The following is a 16721-nucleotide window of genomic DNA, read 5'->3' on the forward strand; positions in this document are numbered from 1 at the left end:
TTTAAATTTGTCACTCGCCTCTCCCCATCTTTTTCTCTCATCTCATTAATTTCCCCTCCTCATCATCCCAGAAATGTTCCCTATGAAAGACAAACGATGCCATCTCCTGCACGCGCATTAACACCTCTACTATAGTGTGTTGCAGAAAATTGCATCTGTGTGTGTTGGGGCTGTAGTGCAGGGATATGTAGAACTTGGCATGTGCACACTGAGAGGCACTTTTACTCACACACTCTCAGTGTGTGCTGCCAATTTCTCCATCTGCTTAACAGAAACACACACACACAGCCTGATGATGGTGCAGGACAGGAAGTGATGTGGATCGTCTTGCTTGGGTGCTGCAGTGGTCAGTCAGAAGTCGACCATGCTGAACAGCAGTACCAAATATGTCTGTTAAGTTTACTTAACTGTTTTTAAAGCGGTGCATAAAGCAAGTGAATACTATATGGGTTAAATTGAGACTCGCAGCGGCACTTTGAGTGTCGTGTAATTGTGTTTACACACTCAGTCAAGAGCAGAATACGAGCTGTGCGAGTGAAGTGACCAGCGACAACAGGGTTCTACTGTTCAGCAGCCGCGTGTGTCTGTGTTCTCTTCAAGCATAGGGCAATCAAATCAATTATGTGCTAATACCACAATGAAGAGACATTCATGGCCCTTAAAGCTAGTGTTTGTGTCTACCAATCTGTGTGTATTTTTTGTGTTATTTTATTTTAGCTTAAGTAAAAAAAAAAAAAAAAAAAACATCCTGTTCACAAACAGTACATGCAGTCCCAAAGTAAAAGATGATTAGGTTTATCTATGTTATGCTTTAAAAATTAACCTCTCAGAAAAAACCAACTGCAAATATAAAATATTTTCTCTATGTCCAGACGGTGTTTCAGCAACTGCAGATGGAAAATACCAATCTCAGAGATTGGAAGATGCAGTTATACAATTTGTGATCATCACATGCAGATTCCTAATGTATGGTCTGACACATAGCTGCAATGGCTGTGGAATTTTTTTTTTAATGAACATTCATCCACTATTTGATCTCCCGACATATTTCTGCTCAGCTCATTGTCATTGCTAAATATTAATAGAACCTATATTTAAGTTTCATTTGAGTAGCAGCTAAAACTGATTTTGTTTCTGCCAGTCATTTTTCCTAGTGGTAATATATAGTATATACAGAGAACAGTAACAGACCCAAAATTGAACCCTGAGGGACACCACAGAAAATGAATCATCTCCAGAGACAGAGAAATGTTCTGGTTTAAATTCCTGTTTTCATCAAGGGAAACATATCTTTCTCAATATGTCAATTTTATATAATGACATAAATTTTAATCTCAACAGCATTTCAGTTTTGCAGCCAAAGATCTGACTGTTGCCATCCATCTGTTTCTCTCTCTTCCTCCCTCTTCATCTCTCATATCTCCTGTCTCCTTTCAAGCGTTTAACCACAACACTAACTTAAATCTGCAAATGAGCTGGAAAAGGTGGTCATTCATAGCGTCATAGCCTCATTTTCCTGGCGCTCCTCATGACGGTCAAGCATTTCACAGTGCGATAACTGATAAAGCGCGGTTGCACCTCTCTCACCGCCTTTTTAGTGCTGTTTGCCAGCTGGCGCGAGGGCTGGAGGGAAGAGTGCTTTTTTTAGGCTTTTTAGTGGATTTTAAACCTTAATGGCTAAAGCTGACATCAAGGTAGATAAGTGGTTTCCTAGCTCCTCTGTATGGATTGATGAAGACAGGACGTGAAGCAAAGAGTTGTTTATCAGGCTGCACATACACACATACACATACACACAAAATTAGTTTTTTTTTCCTTCTAGCCGAAGGCTTTCAGCTGTCACTTAATGGCAGCTGGCAGGTACAGGCAGGATTTAGCTTCTCATCACTGAGGCTCTGTGATGGTTATATATTAGTACGAAGGAAATCTACAAGTAAGGCCCTACAACAAAATTAACAGCCTATGCATGGCAGGTAATCAGCATCGAGCTGTCAAGACGTTGCCCCCTGGCTTGTGAGCCAGTTACAACTTGAACAACTCATTTTCCTTTGTTTTAACCTCTGAAAAAGACGGTATGGTGAGAAGGTTTTTCTTTTTTTAAACAGCATTAAACTTTATGATATCAGATATGAAGCAGCAAGAGAAGAAGTATGACAGTCGGCAACTGAGTAGGAGAAAGAGACACTGAGAATTAGGTGAGAATGTGCGACTTTTCCAGGTGTTGCCGCACAACCTTTTACCTTTGACACACTTCAGATTCGACTGCCATCCAACCATGCAAAAAACTTTCTTTTTTCTTTTTTTTCTTTTTTTTTTAAATGGGTGTACCCTATGACATTTACCAGCAGAGCCCCATTCTTTATGGACAGGCTAACTTTCAAAAACACTATCTGTCTGTATGCTTTCGGGTCTTCTCCACCCAGACTAGTACAACAGCTGCGAGATGACATTCACACAACAATGTTAATAGTTTCACATGAGCAACAGCTTAAAGGATCAAATCTTTGGAAGTAACCAGTGATGAAAGTACACAAATGAATGAATAACAGTGTAGACATGTATTTAGGAACAATGTTATTATAGCAAATGCCTGAAAAGTTGCTGACCTTAACATTCCCAGGCATCAAGAGATATATATCAACCTAGGTACATGGATTCCCAAGGTGTTATTTGACTTGACTTTTTTTTTTCGTAACCTGTCCTGCTGTAGTTTTTAAGCTCTCCTTTGCATTCAGTGTCTGCAGAAACCTCTTTGATGGTGGCAGCTGGAATTTGCTGGATGGGGGAGGGAGGGCGAGTTGAAATAGCAAAGCTCTGGGAACCACGACAGTATGCAGAAGATGAAGGGAGGGAAGGTGGAGAGCAGGGCGGGCGGGTGATTTGGGGGGGGGGGGCTAGAGGCAAAACGGCATAGGAATGCGGTGAATTATGAAGTTACACTGGCATCAAATAGAAAGTAAGCAAAGTAATCAAAGAAATGGTGTAAATTCTGTGTGAATAAATTATGAGTGTGTGTGTGTGCAGTCTGACCTGCCCGGGGGTTGGGGCTTGGTTGCTTTGTTGTGGCGTTTGTGGTTGGAAGTGTGTTTTTATGTTAATTGGGGATGCATGCTGAGCAGGTTTGTGTCTGTGTGCTAATGGTGTATGTATGTATGCACATGCTGGTAGCATAAGATTTGATCTCTTCAAGTGAGATTTAGCAGCCCTGAGTAAGTGTATGCGGAGATCGTTTTGATTTTATGTTTATAAACTCAAAAACTATCCAACGATATTGGTCTGCTCCACTCCGTCTTTAATTCCTTGCCTTGTGTTCTGAAAAGCGTGTTTATGTTCTGGTTCTGAGTGTGATTTATGCTGCAGCCAGTGAGGAGAGAGAGCTGGGGGTAGAGAGGGTGGAGCAGAAAATCGATGATACCTTCAGTTGCTTATTTATGGTTGCACCAAAACCCCGGCGCTCTCCGCTGGATGAGAAGCTGCATGGCCTCACTGTCAGGAGAGGGAGGTGGTAGGGGATTGGTGATGAGGAGTGACAGGGTGCTGAAGGAGAGGTGGAAAGGGCTGAGTCAGGGGCCTCGGGGTGGGGCACAGGACGAAAGGTATGAAATGTGTGTGGATAGATCTGCAGGTTATAAAGGCACGGCGACTGAAAATCGATGCGACGTCACTCACTGCAGACTGTAAGTTAGTCTTATCTCCCGCCAGCGGAGAGTGTTGCTCATGACGTTCGCTTCCTTCTGGGTGGTGTGTGTGTGTTTTTCTCGAGGCAGCTGGCAGCTACGTGCAGGTGTAATCTCCATCACTACAAATGTGATGCTCCTGCAATGCAGGGTGTGAGTGCAAGTATGTTAGATGGAAGAAAGAAGAATAAAGTATGTTTACACATTTGCCGGACTGTAATGGTCTTGAAAAGAAACTTTCCAACACACCTGCTTCAAAGACATTTGTATATGTGAATATCTTCATCAAGAAAATGTAGCTTCTGTTAGTCAAATATATGCATATATGCATAACATATCATGTTATCATATGGTAAGGAGGCATTTGAATTTGTATAACAGCCCTTTGTGCATAAACAAAGCCTCACACTCAATCTCAGAATTTTAGGACTAGAACATTTTATTGACGGTTTCTCAATCCCTCAAGGATGGGTGGTGAACTTGAGATGTTGTTATTATATCGTGGTGTTATTACTTCACACTCTGGTGTGTTCTCTCACCCTTACATTGTGGTTTAGATAGGATTGCAGCTATTTTGCTCATCTCTGTTGTGAAGAAAGTGATTGTTGTTTGTGTCGATTCGCAGTGGCGATGGTTCAAGGAAGAGTGAGGGTAACGGAGGTTAGGCTTTATCAGTGTTCTTGCATTGATGAATTTAAACCGTTACAGGGTGGATAGACCTCAGTAAAGGTGATTCATCAGCCTAATGCAGTCTGAGTTGTTCTGTGTTGTCTGTCTCTTACCCTTGTCTTTCTCTCACTGTCTCGCAGGCTCCCTTGAGCCTCATTTCACAGAGTGCATATCGAGGGACCAGGAGACATTCCGCTGTTGGTGGAGTCCAGGTGACTTCCACAACCTGTCCTCCCCCGGAGCACTCAGAGTCTTCTACCTTAAGAAAGAGTGAGTGTGGTCGCCACTCTGTGTACTTAAGCTGGAGGAAGCCAAGCAATAGTTTTGCTTGTGGAGCACTTAATGCATTTGTTTCCCTCCTTCAGGTCTCCAACCAGTGAATGGAAAGAGTGTCCGGAGTATATCCATTCAAAGCGGGAATGCTACTTTGATGTAAACCACACATCTATTTGGATCCCCTACTGCATGCAGCTCCGCGGCGAAAACAACATCACCTTTTTCAGTGACGACGACTGTTTCACTGTGGAAAATATTGGTTAGTAACCAACATGTGTGCGTATGTCCTTATTTTTGCGATTTAACAGTGTGAAGCATGGTCTAGTATGATAGATTACCTGCACTGAAGGTTTCCAGGAAATGGTACTTGCTGCCACATATCAGCTAGACCAGCAAATGTCACATGCTTGTCAATATCACACATCAGATACACAATGTTTACACAGTAAATGTTTTGATGTCTGATGGTATTTATCTAACCAGGACTGTAGCCAATGCTGATAGATTTTCTATTATCACATGGCAATGTCATATGTTTGCTGTTATCTCTTCCATAGAAATTTTTTTTCTTATTATCTCTTCTCATGTGTGAAAATTGATTATCAGCATGTTTTTAAAAAAAGATAGATAACATTCAATGTTGTCTTTTTAACCACTGAACCTACAGTACGTGTATAGTAAAAAGGACATGAATGGTTGGTCATTTGGTCCAGCCGTTCGTCCAACAATTTTATGTCCGGAGAAAGATATCTCATCAGCTGCTGGCAGCATCTCCAGGAAGATTGCTGTTGATATTAATGGTCCCCACATGAGTCATAGTCCTTGTGTTTTTAATTAGCTCCCTGCTTGTGCTACCATCAGGCAAAAGTTTCTCCTTATACCCTAGAAATAGCAGTTTGCAATAGGTGGCTTTCCAGTGAATTCCCAGGTTTTTTTTAACACTTTTTGAACACAATTTTGTTTGATCTTCCTTAAACCAAGCTCAGGTCAAAATATCAACACAGTACACACACTATGTTGTAATCCAGTCAGCAGATTGGCATGACCGCCTGGCTTTTTCTCCCATGCCACCTTTAACACAACCCTTACATGTTTAGGCCCACAGCCCGTGAGGCTAAGACTGGCATACTTGTGAACATGTTGAGTTTATTAGTTTTAAACCAGTGAGTTTGATTTTTACAAAATGCTTGTTATCAGAGGAGACTGGCGAAACATATACAGCACATAGCATCAGCATGTTAACATACAGGTGGCCTCCATTTGATACTTCAGATTGTTTAAATGCATTGACTTATAGAACATATACAGTGGTGTCTTTGATTAAGTATAATTCTTTATTTGTTCATCTACAAATAATGCAGTCAAAGCCATTAATGAATTCATGAATGTTCAGCGGTATTAATAGCTTGCTATAGTTTTTGTTCTGTTCAAACTGAACTTTTACCCTTTTCCTTGCAGTGCGTCCCGACCCACCAGTGTCTCTAAACTGGACCATCCTGAATGTAAGTCCCTCTGGGCTAAGTTATGATGTCATGGTCAACTGGGAGCCCCCGCCCTCTGCAGACGTTGGGGCGGGCTGGATGCGCATTGAGTACGAGATCCAGTACAGGGAGAGAAATTCCACAAACTGGGAAGCAGTGAGTGTTCTCTCTTTTACTTGCTCTTAAATTCTCTCTCCCCCTCCTTTGCTTTTATGCACACAAACACACACAAACACACACACACACACACACAGACACACACACACACACACACACACAGTACTGCATGTGCTAACACATGTAAACACACACCGTAACACTTTACAAAATGGCTCTGTGCACATACACAAGCTCTCAAATGCAAACACTCATGCACCCCCTTAAAAGTAAATTGTAGGTAGGTCATAGAGGCAGAGTGTCGTGTTTCCTTTCCCCTCCCCCCTCAAGTGTCGTGGCTAAAATGCGGTGCAGCTCTGTTGGCAAGGCAGTGGAAGCCGGAGCAAGGCCCTCTGGGAGAACACAGCCTCTCTGAAGGAAGTGAAGGGAGGGATCTGTAGGTCAGAGGCCATGGGACCTTGTACAGGCTCATATTCATTACCACTTGGCCGGCCAGTCTGAGAAATGCAAGACTTGGAAACCGCTTTAGAGCCCTCTATTATAACAGCATGTGCTCTGTCTAATGTATCTGAAATGACTCAACAATTGCACCTTTGGTAAGGTCACAGTTACAGGTACCAAAAATAAACACAGAGTTCTTGACACCCTATTTAGCAGCTTCAGTGAATTAAAACGCAACAAAAATCACTTTTTTAAACAGTGTTTTTGTTCTCTCTCTCACTCTCTCTCTCTCTCACTCTATCTCTCCCCTTCCCATGTGTTTCTGTACTTCAGTTGGAGATTCAGCGGCACACCCAGCAGACAATCTATGGTCTGCACATAGGAAAAGAGTACGAGGTGCACATCCGCTGCAGGATGCAGGCCTTCATTAAGTTTGGAGAGTTCAGTGACTCCATCTTCATTCAAGTTTCAAGCAGAGGTAAAATCATGGTGGGTCAAGGGTGGAACAGATGTAATAAATAAATATGACTGGCCCCGTTGGCTCGTTCACTTCAGAGTGCATCGCTTAGAACAACCTTGAACTTTGTACTTGTGATGATGATGATGATGATGATGATGATGATGATGATGATAATGATGATGATGATATGTTCTGCGTTTTTTTTTTGTTTTTTTTAGAGACTACTTTCCCACTCACACTTATTCTTATTTTCGGGACTGTGGGCATCCTCATACTCATCATGCTGATTGTCGTCTCTCAACAGCACAGGTAGGAACATCTTCTCTCTCTCTCTCTCTCTCTCTCTCTCTCTCTCTCTCTCTCTCTTCCTCTCTCTCTCTCCTTTATAGTGTCTAAAACTCATTCAATCTCTACTGACAACAGGCAAGATGTTTGCTAAATCAGCAGCAGATTTTGCAGTGCCACTCTTAGCGTGGCCTCATCTGTCATGCCCCACACCCACACATACATACACACACACACACACACACACACACACACACACACACACACTCACTCACTCACATGCATACACCAAATACTGACAACAGATTATCTTCATTACTTCCTCCTCTTCTCCCTCCCCCTACAGATTCATGATGATTCTGTTGCCACCTGTTCCTGCACCCAAAATTAAAGGCATTGATCCAGAGCTGTTAAAGGTACATTTATGTCTGTGTTGTTATTCTGCCTTGTCTTTCATTCATTCATCCATTCATTAATTTATTTCACCCAAGTGATACATTGGCATGGCTGGTTTTAGCTAGCTTGTCACAGATTAGTGACACTGGTTACTGGTATATTCCAGCTACGTATACATACACACACATATATATATATATATATATATATAGTGTCACCGTTTCATAGTTTACCCCCCACAGACCTCAACTTTGAAATGTCCCACATTGTATATATGCCTTTTAATAACCACTTTTAAAGAATTTGCATTATGTATTTCAAAATAAATGTTAGCTTCTATATTGTGATTATATATTTTTTTACTTTCGAAAATGCAGTATCATTCAGTCTCTAATACATATATTCTTTTGTACTGCACATGCACAAAGAGGGAAATTGTAGCCATCAATAGTTCACAGCAGTCAACATGTGGATTTGTGCATTGTTTATTCAGTAAAGTGATTGTATAAAGTGTTGTGTAACCACTGTTTTTTTTTTTTTATTACATTTCCATTGTAATGTTGATCAAAAACAGACACTAACTGGGCGTCCATGTGGCTCAGTTGGCTGAGGCACATTAGGCCACGTAATCATCACACCACCCACTGTCCCTCTCCCAATCACTGCTTGTTTATCATCTGTGTCAACAATCAAATAAAAAAATGTCCATAAATAATCTGAAAGCACAAGGACAGGAGGATCACTGAGGTATAATAATAAGACATGAGCAGGGTTGTGGTTCATCATTGTGTTGAGGGTATATTATCGCCAGAGGATACGGGATGCGTTTAACATGCAGCCTGTTTGCTCTTTATAATCCAACTTCAACCCTGAACCTCTGGAAAAAAAAGTCCTGATAATGGTAATGCTGCTATTTCACAATAACAAAAAGGGTGAAACAAAAAGTGTGTTTGGTGCAGCTGATACTAAAATTACATTGCTGTGTAGAGAATAGCAAAAGGTAGGCCTTTTATTATTATATGGATATTTGCTTCCTGATTAAATCACACTCTTAATGTATGCACAAATTTGTGCACATGCAGAAGGGGAAGCTGGACGAGCTGAATTTTATCCTGAGTGGAGGTATGGGTGGCCTGCCCACGTATGCACCAGATTTCTACCAAGACGAGCCATGGGTGGAGTTCATCGAGGTGGATGCTGTGGATGCAGACACTGGGGAGAAGGAGGACAACCAAGGCTCAGACACCCAGAGGCTCCTCGGTCTGTCCCAACCTGTCAGCCACCACATGAACATAGGGTGCGCCAACGCCATTAGGTACTGCACAGGTTCTCTTGTGAAGGCAGTGTTTTCATGTTTTCAGAGGGCTTTTTAAATATGAATTTCATCCCCGTTTTCCACCTGTTTCCTTCTCCCCCAGCTTCCCTGATGATGACTCAGGCAGGGCCAGCTGCTATGACCCAGATCTGCCCGACCAAGACACCCTAATGCTGATGGCCACCCTGCTGCCAGGCCAACCCGAGGATGGAGAAGCCTCCCTTGACCTGGTAGAAAGAGCCCCAACCCCAGAGAGAGGCGAGAGGCCCCTCGTCCAAACCCAAACTGCAGGGCCCCAAACTTGGGTCAACACAGACTTCTATGCCCAAGTCAGCAATGTTATGCCCTCCGGAGGCGTGGTGCTTTCTCCCGGCCAGCAACTCAGAATCCAGGAGAGCACCACTGCCACAGAGGAGGAAATGAAGAAGAAAGGAAAAGAGGGTGAAGACAGTGATGAGACCGAGGAAAAGAAGAAGAAAGAGCTGCAGTTAAGGCTGCTGGTAGTGGATGCTGAGGGAAGCGGCTATACCACAGAGAGCAATGCCCGGCAGATCAGCACTCCCCCTAGCTCCCCCATGCCTGGTGAGGGGTACCAAACCATACACCCTCAGCCAGTGGAAACCAAACCCGCAGGCACAGTGGAGGATAATCGATCACCTTACATTCTTCCTGACTCTCCCCAGTCCCAGTTCTTGGCTCCTGTCGCAGACTACACAGTGGTACAGGAGGTGGACAGTCAGCATAGTCTGCTCCTCAACCCCCCTCCCCACCAGTCTCCTCCTCCCTGCCTGCCCCAGCACCCCCTCAAGGCCCTACCTGCTATGCCTGTAGGGTATATCACCCCAGACCTGCTGGGGAACCTGTCGCCATGAAATGACAATGCCATTGGACCTTAAGGTGTAAGGTTGATTGACCAGGAAGTCCCCTGCAGTCTGTTTCTACCTGTTTCGTGCTGGAAACCAAATAACTCGTAGCACACAGCGTGGGTGAGAGTGTACAGGTGTTTGTTTTCAGAGGGTGCTGAAAGGGAGACATGCTACAGCTACAAGTTGTATTCTTGGCTCTTTCACATTTGCTACATCAATACATTTGATGCAGAGGCTACCAAAAGTAAACGCTAAAAAAATGTTAATAAATGCACAGTTTGCTCTATTTGTTAACATCCATGCACATGACGCACAAAAGTATAAGGTTGAGACTGTGATCGTCATGAGTCCAAAAAGCATTAGCTCACTGCTTCCTTGGATCTCATAACATCTGTGGCTAATTGTGTTTAGTGCAATGACATCGCTAAAGTCTTAACCTCACAGAGAGATGTCAGTGTATGATTGACTGGGACAAGACAAGCACATTCTAGTCATATTTTTCATACCACACCGTGACGAAGTCATCCCTGATGTTGACACCTCTTGCTGGCAGAGGTGTTTTTGCCGCTCAATTGTGGCTTATTTTGTATTCTTAAAATTTCTTATTTCATCATGTCATCTTATTAGTACTTTGCTAGAGATATATTTTTATACAAAAAGGCATTAGCTGAAGGAAAAATCTGCCCAGAAATACAGTTGAAAACACAACTATGCAGTTTTACCTTGCATTCCTGGCTTCATTTTGTTCAATGGCATGCTGTTCATATTTTCATGATTAAGTGGCCAAACTGAGTATATGATATAATGAGATTTTGCTCCAAAAGAACCATAGAGTACAAAATGCAAACAGACATGAATAAACAAGGAAAACAAAAAACATCAACAAGCAACATATACTGTTAATATACATTTCTTTCCGTCCTTCTGGGATGTTGAAAGGCATTCTGGGAAGTGAAGGAAATCACCCACTGAAGTAGAAATAGAGGTGACGAATATAATTAGATTTAATCATAATCTAATTACTGATTATACATGTCCCAACATGGAATTTTCTTTTAACCTGAGTTTTTTATTTTTGACATGCACATAGTACTGTGAACATACATCACTTACTGCAATGAGCAGCAGTTCTTGTAGTAAGAGGAAGAATTTATTCAGATTCAGTCACAGTTGGGAGCCACTTAGTGCTTTAGTACACTGAGCACCACCGAGTAAGTGCCTTGCTCAAGGACTCATTGATATAGTTATTTATCAGAAGGGAACACCCAGTAATTCAGAAACAGCTGCTAAGTCTCACCTTTTCAACCAGCTCTCACTTACAGTGGAAACCTAAGGAGTTGTATTCTCTTAGTTCTCATGTTGCATAGTCATTGCAGGGACAGCACCTGGAGCAAGTTGAAAGACTGTGAAAGTATGTAATAGCTGTAATTAGCTAACATTTTATACTTACTAACTGCCAAGTACACAGTGTTAACGACCTGTGCCTATGATAGTGTTACTGGCTTGCCATATCTGTGCTAAGGTATGCTTACATAAGTGGGATTTGTCCATTTATGCATTGCTATATACAGGCAAGCACTGCGCTATGCAGGTGAATTGGTGTAAAACCTCTCTTCTGTGTTAGATTCACTACTAAAAAACTGCACATGCACTAACACAGTCATACACACACACACACACACACACACACACACACACACACACTACATCATAAATATTTGCCTTAATTGACTGATTTAATTTTGCCTTTCTGACATAGCTATAAAAATTATGAGCTGGAAATTGTCTAAGAAAGTAGTTGCAGGGGTGAACGTTTTGTGAGGCCATTCAACTGTAATTTGCACGTTTCCGATAATACCCAGTAAACTGACCGCAGTTTCCAAACCAAAAATGTAAGCACTAGTAGAGTTCCAAGTTCTGGTCTGATAGAGGGACAAATGCAGAAATAGATGTGAGTCTGATACAGTTGGCAATATGTGTGTGTAATCAGGCACATACTTTGCCCCCATGCTTTTCTCAGAATCACCAAATTTAGGACATTATTTAAGCAGAATCTGTTTCATAATCAATTATTTAGACTCAATAGCTTGTAGCATAAGCTTTGCCTATGTTCACTGACAGTGTAAGCTTATTATAATGGAGAAGGAGACCTTTTGTAAAGGTTTTAGGTTTCTCATATGTTTTCATCCTATGAATTCTATCATAAAGACTATGACAATATGCCTGTGACAGACACAGCAGCATAGCAGATACTGTATAAGATAAGCTATTGAAGCTTAGGCTAATAAAGGTTGTGCGACATGCATGGTTTTGTGATACAACACAATTCATCTTTATTTCAACAAATCTATGAATGAGTCAGAGATGAGCGCATCTCACCATAAACAAAACATACTTCACAGTGCAAAGGAAACACACCCTGCCTTTGAATTATGTTGTTTTGCACTCATCGCTGAGATAAGCAAGCTAGTGACTCAAATAGAATAGGTCCTTTGTCCTAGACAATCCCATAATGAAGAGAGACAAAGCAAGAGCCATAAAATGAGAATTTTTGAAAATGTGAATATGATAAATATGTGCCATTTCTCTCTGTGTATGTCTCGCAGTGTTCTGTTGTTACTGCCTAGTGCTGATGATACCAGCAAGTCGATGCTGTTGCAGAAATGTCTTAATATATTTACTAGTGCTGTAAAATTACAAGTATATATTTTTGTGTCATTAATGTTACTAATCACGACATATTGCTGCTCGGTACCTGTATTTTTCCTGCATTCAGCCTTTCTGTGGTGGGAGAAGGTCATTCAAGAGATCACTTTATCGTGTACAAGTGAGGTGATAAAAACCTGTTGGTTTCTGAAAATGGTCTGTGGCCTGGGAGAAATGGGGAGGTCTGATTTGGTTCAGTCATCTGTTCAGCGATCATTAGCAACAACGGGACAGTTTTTCTGCTGTGCCCCCAGAATCAAGACATTATATAGTCACTTAATGATGCTCATCCAACTTTCACAGTGTTCACACCCATCCAAAGATCCCCAGCAGGCTCTATGTGAATATGAAGGAAGATCAGATGATGGGAAAAGCACTGTTGAGTTTTGTTTTGTTTTTTTCAGATGTACCGTGGTAATTGTGAATGTGTGCAAACTGGAACATGTGCTGCAACTATGATATTGAGGAAAAGTTCTAAAAAAAAAAAAAAAAAATCTTTAAAAGTTGTTGAAAGTGCTTTTTAAAGGTTACAGCTACGAAAGGGAAGACATATTGGGAGGTGCTTTTTTTTGTACAGGTGTTTACTACATTGTGCCTGCAATTTTTTTTTTTTTTTTTTGCCAGGTCACAATGAGCTCATTCTTAATGTAGTGTAAAAGTTTGCAACTGTTATTTCAAGCTTATAAATGTTACAGACACTTTAGAGCAAGCACTTTGTACACACACGCATATATATTTATATATATGTAAATATATATATATATATATATATATATATATATACCTGATGTTTAAAATAGTATTCAGATTTTGTATCTCAGAATAAATCAAGCCTATGAATTAAATGTTATTATAAAACAGCATTATGTTTTTTATTCAGCACAATAATCAGACAAATGAGGAACCTTTCAATACCAATAAGCTTCAGTTTTGTTCTACAGAGTCTATGTTTATAGGACATATTTTACACTACCAGATTGATAGAATGATGTACTGTAATAGAGTATTTAATATTTGCTATAAAGATTTATGGATAGACAGAGCTGATAGATACAGTCTTTTATGGAGTCATATCAAAATATTTGCAGGGTGAAATAGTTCTACTGTGACTGTACACTCTCACATGTCTCCCGCTATGTGATTTCAGCATTTCATTATTATTAAGGTGCATTTTGATGGGGCTATAAAAAAAAGAGTTTTATAGAGTTTTGGCCTCCAGCTTTTTGGTTTTGTGTAAGTTCAAGGGTGGCTTTTGGTCGCTCTGTTAAGCCTGGAAATAATCGTGAGTGCTGGAATTTGTGCTGGTTATTATTCTTTATCAAATGAAGAGAATTCTGTCAGATATTTTTCAGTTTGTTGGTGGAAAAAGTTAAATTTTTGACTTGAGTACTGCAGTATATAGCTCATATACATGTATGTAAGTATGTATGTATATGTATATAAGTTCAGTGGCTCCAGTCTACCAGTCTATGTCTATGTGTTATTTATTTGTTTGCTCAGAGCCCTGACATCAACTCCACTTCCTGATCTGACTGCAGTGGATGGGGCACCATGACTAATGTGTGTGTTCTCTGACATGTTTCATCCAGGCTCATAAAACTGATAAATATTCTGCATGTCAGAATTAGAAAACAGCTGCATTGCGGTCTCAAGAGTGTAAACCGCAGCACCGTGATCTATCAGTTTGCATTGGCTTGATGAAGTTGATGTGACTTTGCTCTATATTTTCATGCCTGAATCATATTTTCAGACCCCACCCGCACCCCAACACTGGAGCCACTGTCCTTGTCTGTTGGCTGCTGTTTTACTCAAGGCCAAGAACTGTGTTGATCTTTGATGATTTGGTATTGTTCTCTATTGGTCTCTTACCAGTTGAGCCTTTCTGGTGTTGTATGTGTGATCGATAAGCTCTCAACAAGTTACATAATAAATGTATATACTGCAACTTCATCATATTGTACATTATTTTTGTCATAAGTCTTCGAAAAATAAAACACATTTTTAATTGTTAACGGTGGTTTCCGAAGCATCTTCATGGTTTTCTACAAAGCCCCCCACTCCCTCCAGTTTGTGGCCTCCACTGTAAGTTAGAGCCATCATTTACTTTAAACTAATGATCTAATGTTAGTGTTGGAAATGCAACAGTAAATTAACTAAATTAGATTCCACCGGGTTATCAAGATCATGTTACTGATTATAATTCAGAACAGCATTCTGTTATGGATTCAATTTAAAATGCGACTTGCCAAACTCTGACCACAAGACCTCAACACACTGCCAATGGTGTCATTAAAAGTACACAACCAACTCTCTGCACAAGAAAGGTCAGTTCAGATCAGCACTCTGTCAGAAAACGATGTTAATGAAGGAGAAAATGTACAGCCCACTGTGGTCTGAGAGTTCAAATGCAAATAGATTTATGTGTGTGTGTGTGTGTGCGTGCGTGTGTGTGCATGTGCTTGCGTGCGTGCGTGTGTGTGTGTGTGTGTGTGTGTGTGTGTGTGTGTGTGTATGAGAGAGGAAAATAGGAGTTGTGTTCATGTATGTGTGGTGGTTGTAGGGTGAAGAATGCATACTTGTTTGTGAGCAATACAGAGGCACTTTGTGTGTGTGAATGAGTTCACAAGTGTGAGATTATCCCTCTCTCTCTCTCTCTCTCTCTCTCTGTCTCTCTCTCTCTCTGTCTCTGTCTTGCTGGGGTAAGTGGAGAGGAAACGGCTGCAGAAACAGTTGTGCATCAGGGGGAAAGCATATCGGACAATTAAGACAGAGGCTGTGTACTGCACTGCTCTGTGTGGGGCTGATTGAATCAGAGAGACAGCCACTCACAGCTCTCCGTCTCAGGACATTGCAGGTAATTACCCATAAGTCACTGTTCCCCTGTATTGGATCTTCAGCCCAATTACGCCCACACAAGCAGTTCGCCTCGGTCTCATTTATTACCTCCGGTTGCTTGTTGACCTTTTCAGACACACAGTTTGACAGGCAATTCGGATACATTACACTGAGCAGAGGGTGTTACACTTTAAGTCTTGAAAACAATTTCACAGGTTTTGTTCTGGATGTTGACATCCATATGTGACTGGTAGCACAGAAAAATTTGCGTAAGATGCTCCTCTTGGTTGATGGCACATTTGTGAGTGCTACATGGGTCAAATACAAATAAAAACACAAACAAACAATACCACAGCAATAAACTGAATGGACAATTTTTGTTTAAATAGAATAAATTTATTGTCTTCTTGTTTTACCATATACGATCAGTATAATCAGTAAGAGAAAACAGTTTATCATATAGCTGAGGAACCAAAAGAATGTGAAACCACAACCGACCAAACAGGATTGACATTTTTCATTTTAAACAGTTCAATAAGTGAAAGGATTTTCTGAAATGATAAGAACTCACATTCATCTCCTACAGACTACTCCTGCAAATATTTCAAGCTGGCACCTCCATGTGACGCACAGTGTGTGTAGGATAGTTTGAACAGTTGGATTTGAAACTGGATGTGTTTGAATATGTGTGACAGAGAAATGCGACAGTAAATCATCAGAACGAAACAGTCGCTCAGGTTAATCATTTGAACTGAAGAGGCACTCTGTTTAAAGCTCATTCGTGTGGAGTTGTCAAAGAATGTGGAGAGTCTATAAGGAGTCAGCGAGGAGGACAAGAACTGTTGATGTAGTCAACAGTTGGCTGTTGAGAGTGTGGCGGGGGGGTTTGTTGTGTGGAGCTTCACCGCCATCTGCTGTCAAATATGGGCAAAAACAGTTTCAATGCACGGTTTACGCAAATCTCCAAAATATTCTGAGGGAAAGTTTTATCTATGAAACATAGTAAAGGACATAAAGATTTAGGATCCGTATTATTGGCAGTGTTTCTTGATATTGACGGTCAGGCTGCAGGCTTCTATAAAGGTCATAAATGTACTAGTATTGAGGGTAATATGATCCCTGGGCTTTGTAGAAGTCACATGTGTCCAACTTCTCAGGCACGTGCAGGATAGTTGCCAAATTCCACCAAACCCCCCC

At 41.2% G+C, this 16721-nt stretch overlaps 1 protein-coding gene across 3 annotated transcripts in view; it reads left to right on the forward strand.

Annotated features, from left to right (window-relative positions):
• ghra (growth hormone receptor a) overlaps positions 1 to 14701 on the forward strand; it is a 31397-nt gene extending 16696 nt beyond the window's left edge. For all 3 annotated transcript variants that reach the window (XM_087170396.1, XM_023394204.2, XM_087170395.1), the window contains 8 exons: positions 4487 to 4616; positions 4712 to 4881; positions 6081 to 6259; positions 6995 to 7139; positions 7340 to 7430; positions 7753 to 7822; positions 8885 to 9117; positions 9221 to 14701. In XM_087170396.1, coding sequence (XP_087026522.1) covers positions 4487 to 4616; positions 4712 to 4881; positions 6081 to 6259; positions 6995 to 7139; positions 7340 to 7430; positions 7753 to 7822; positions 8885 to 9117; positions 9221 to 9989 — 1787 coding nt within the window. In that variant the 3' untranslated portion in view covers positions 9990 to 14701. The remainder of the gene's footprint in view (positions 1 to 4486; positions 4617 to 4711; positions 4882 to 6080; positions 6260 to 6994; positions 7140 to 7339; positions 7431 to 7752; positions 7823 to 8884; positions 9118 to 9220) is intronic.
• The last annotated feature ends 2020 nt before the right edge of the window (positions 14702 to 16721 follow it).

This window comes from Seriola lalandi, unplaced genomic scaffold (genome assembly GCF_002814215.2).
Source record: "Seriola lalandi dorsalis isolate HSWRI2012SDOR001 ecotype SW California unplaced genomic scaffold, Sedor1 jcf7180002054946, whole genome shotgun sequence".
NCBI lineage: Eukaryota > Metazoa > Chordata > Actinopteri > Carangiformes > Carangidae > Seriola > Seriola lalandi.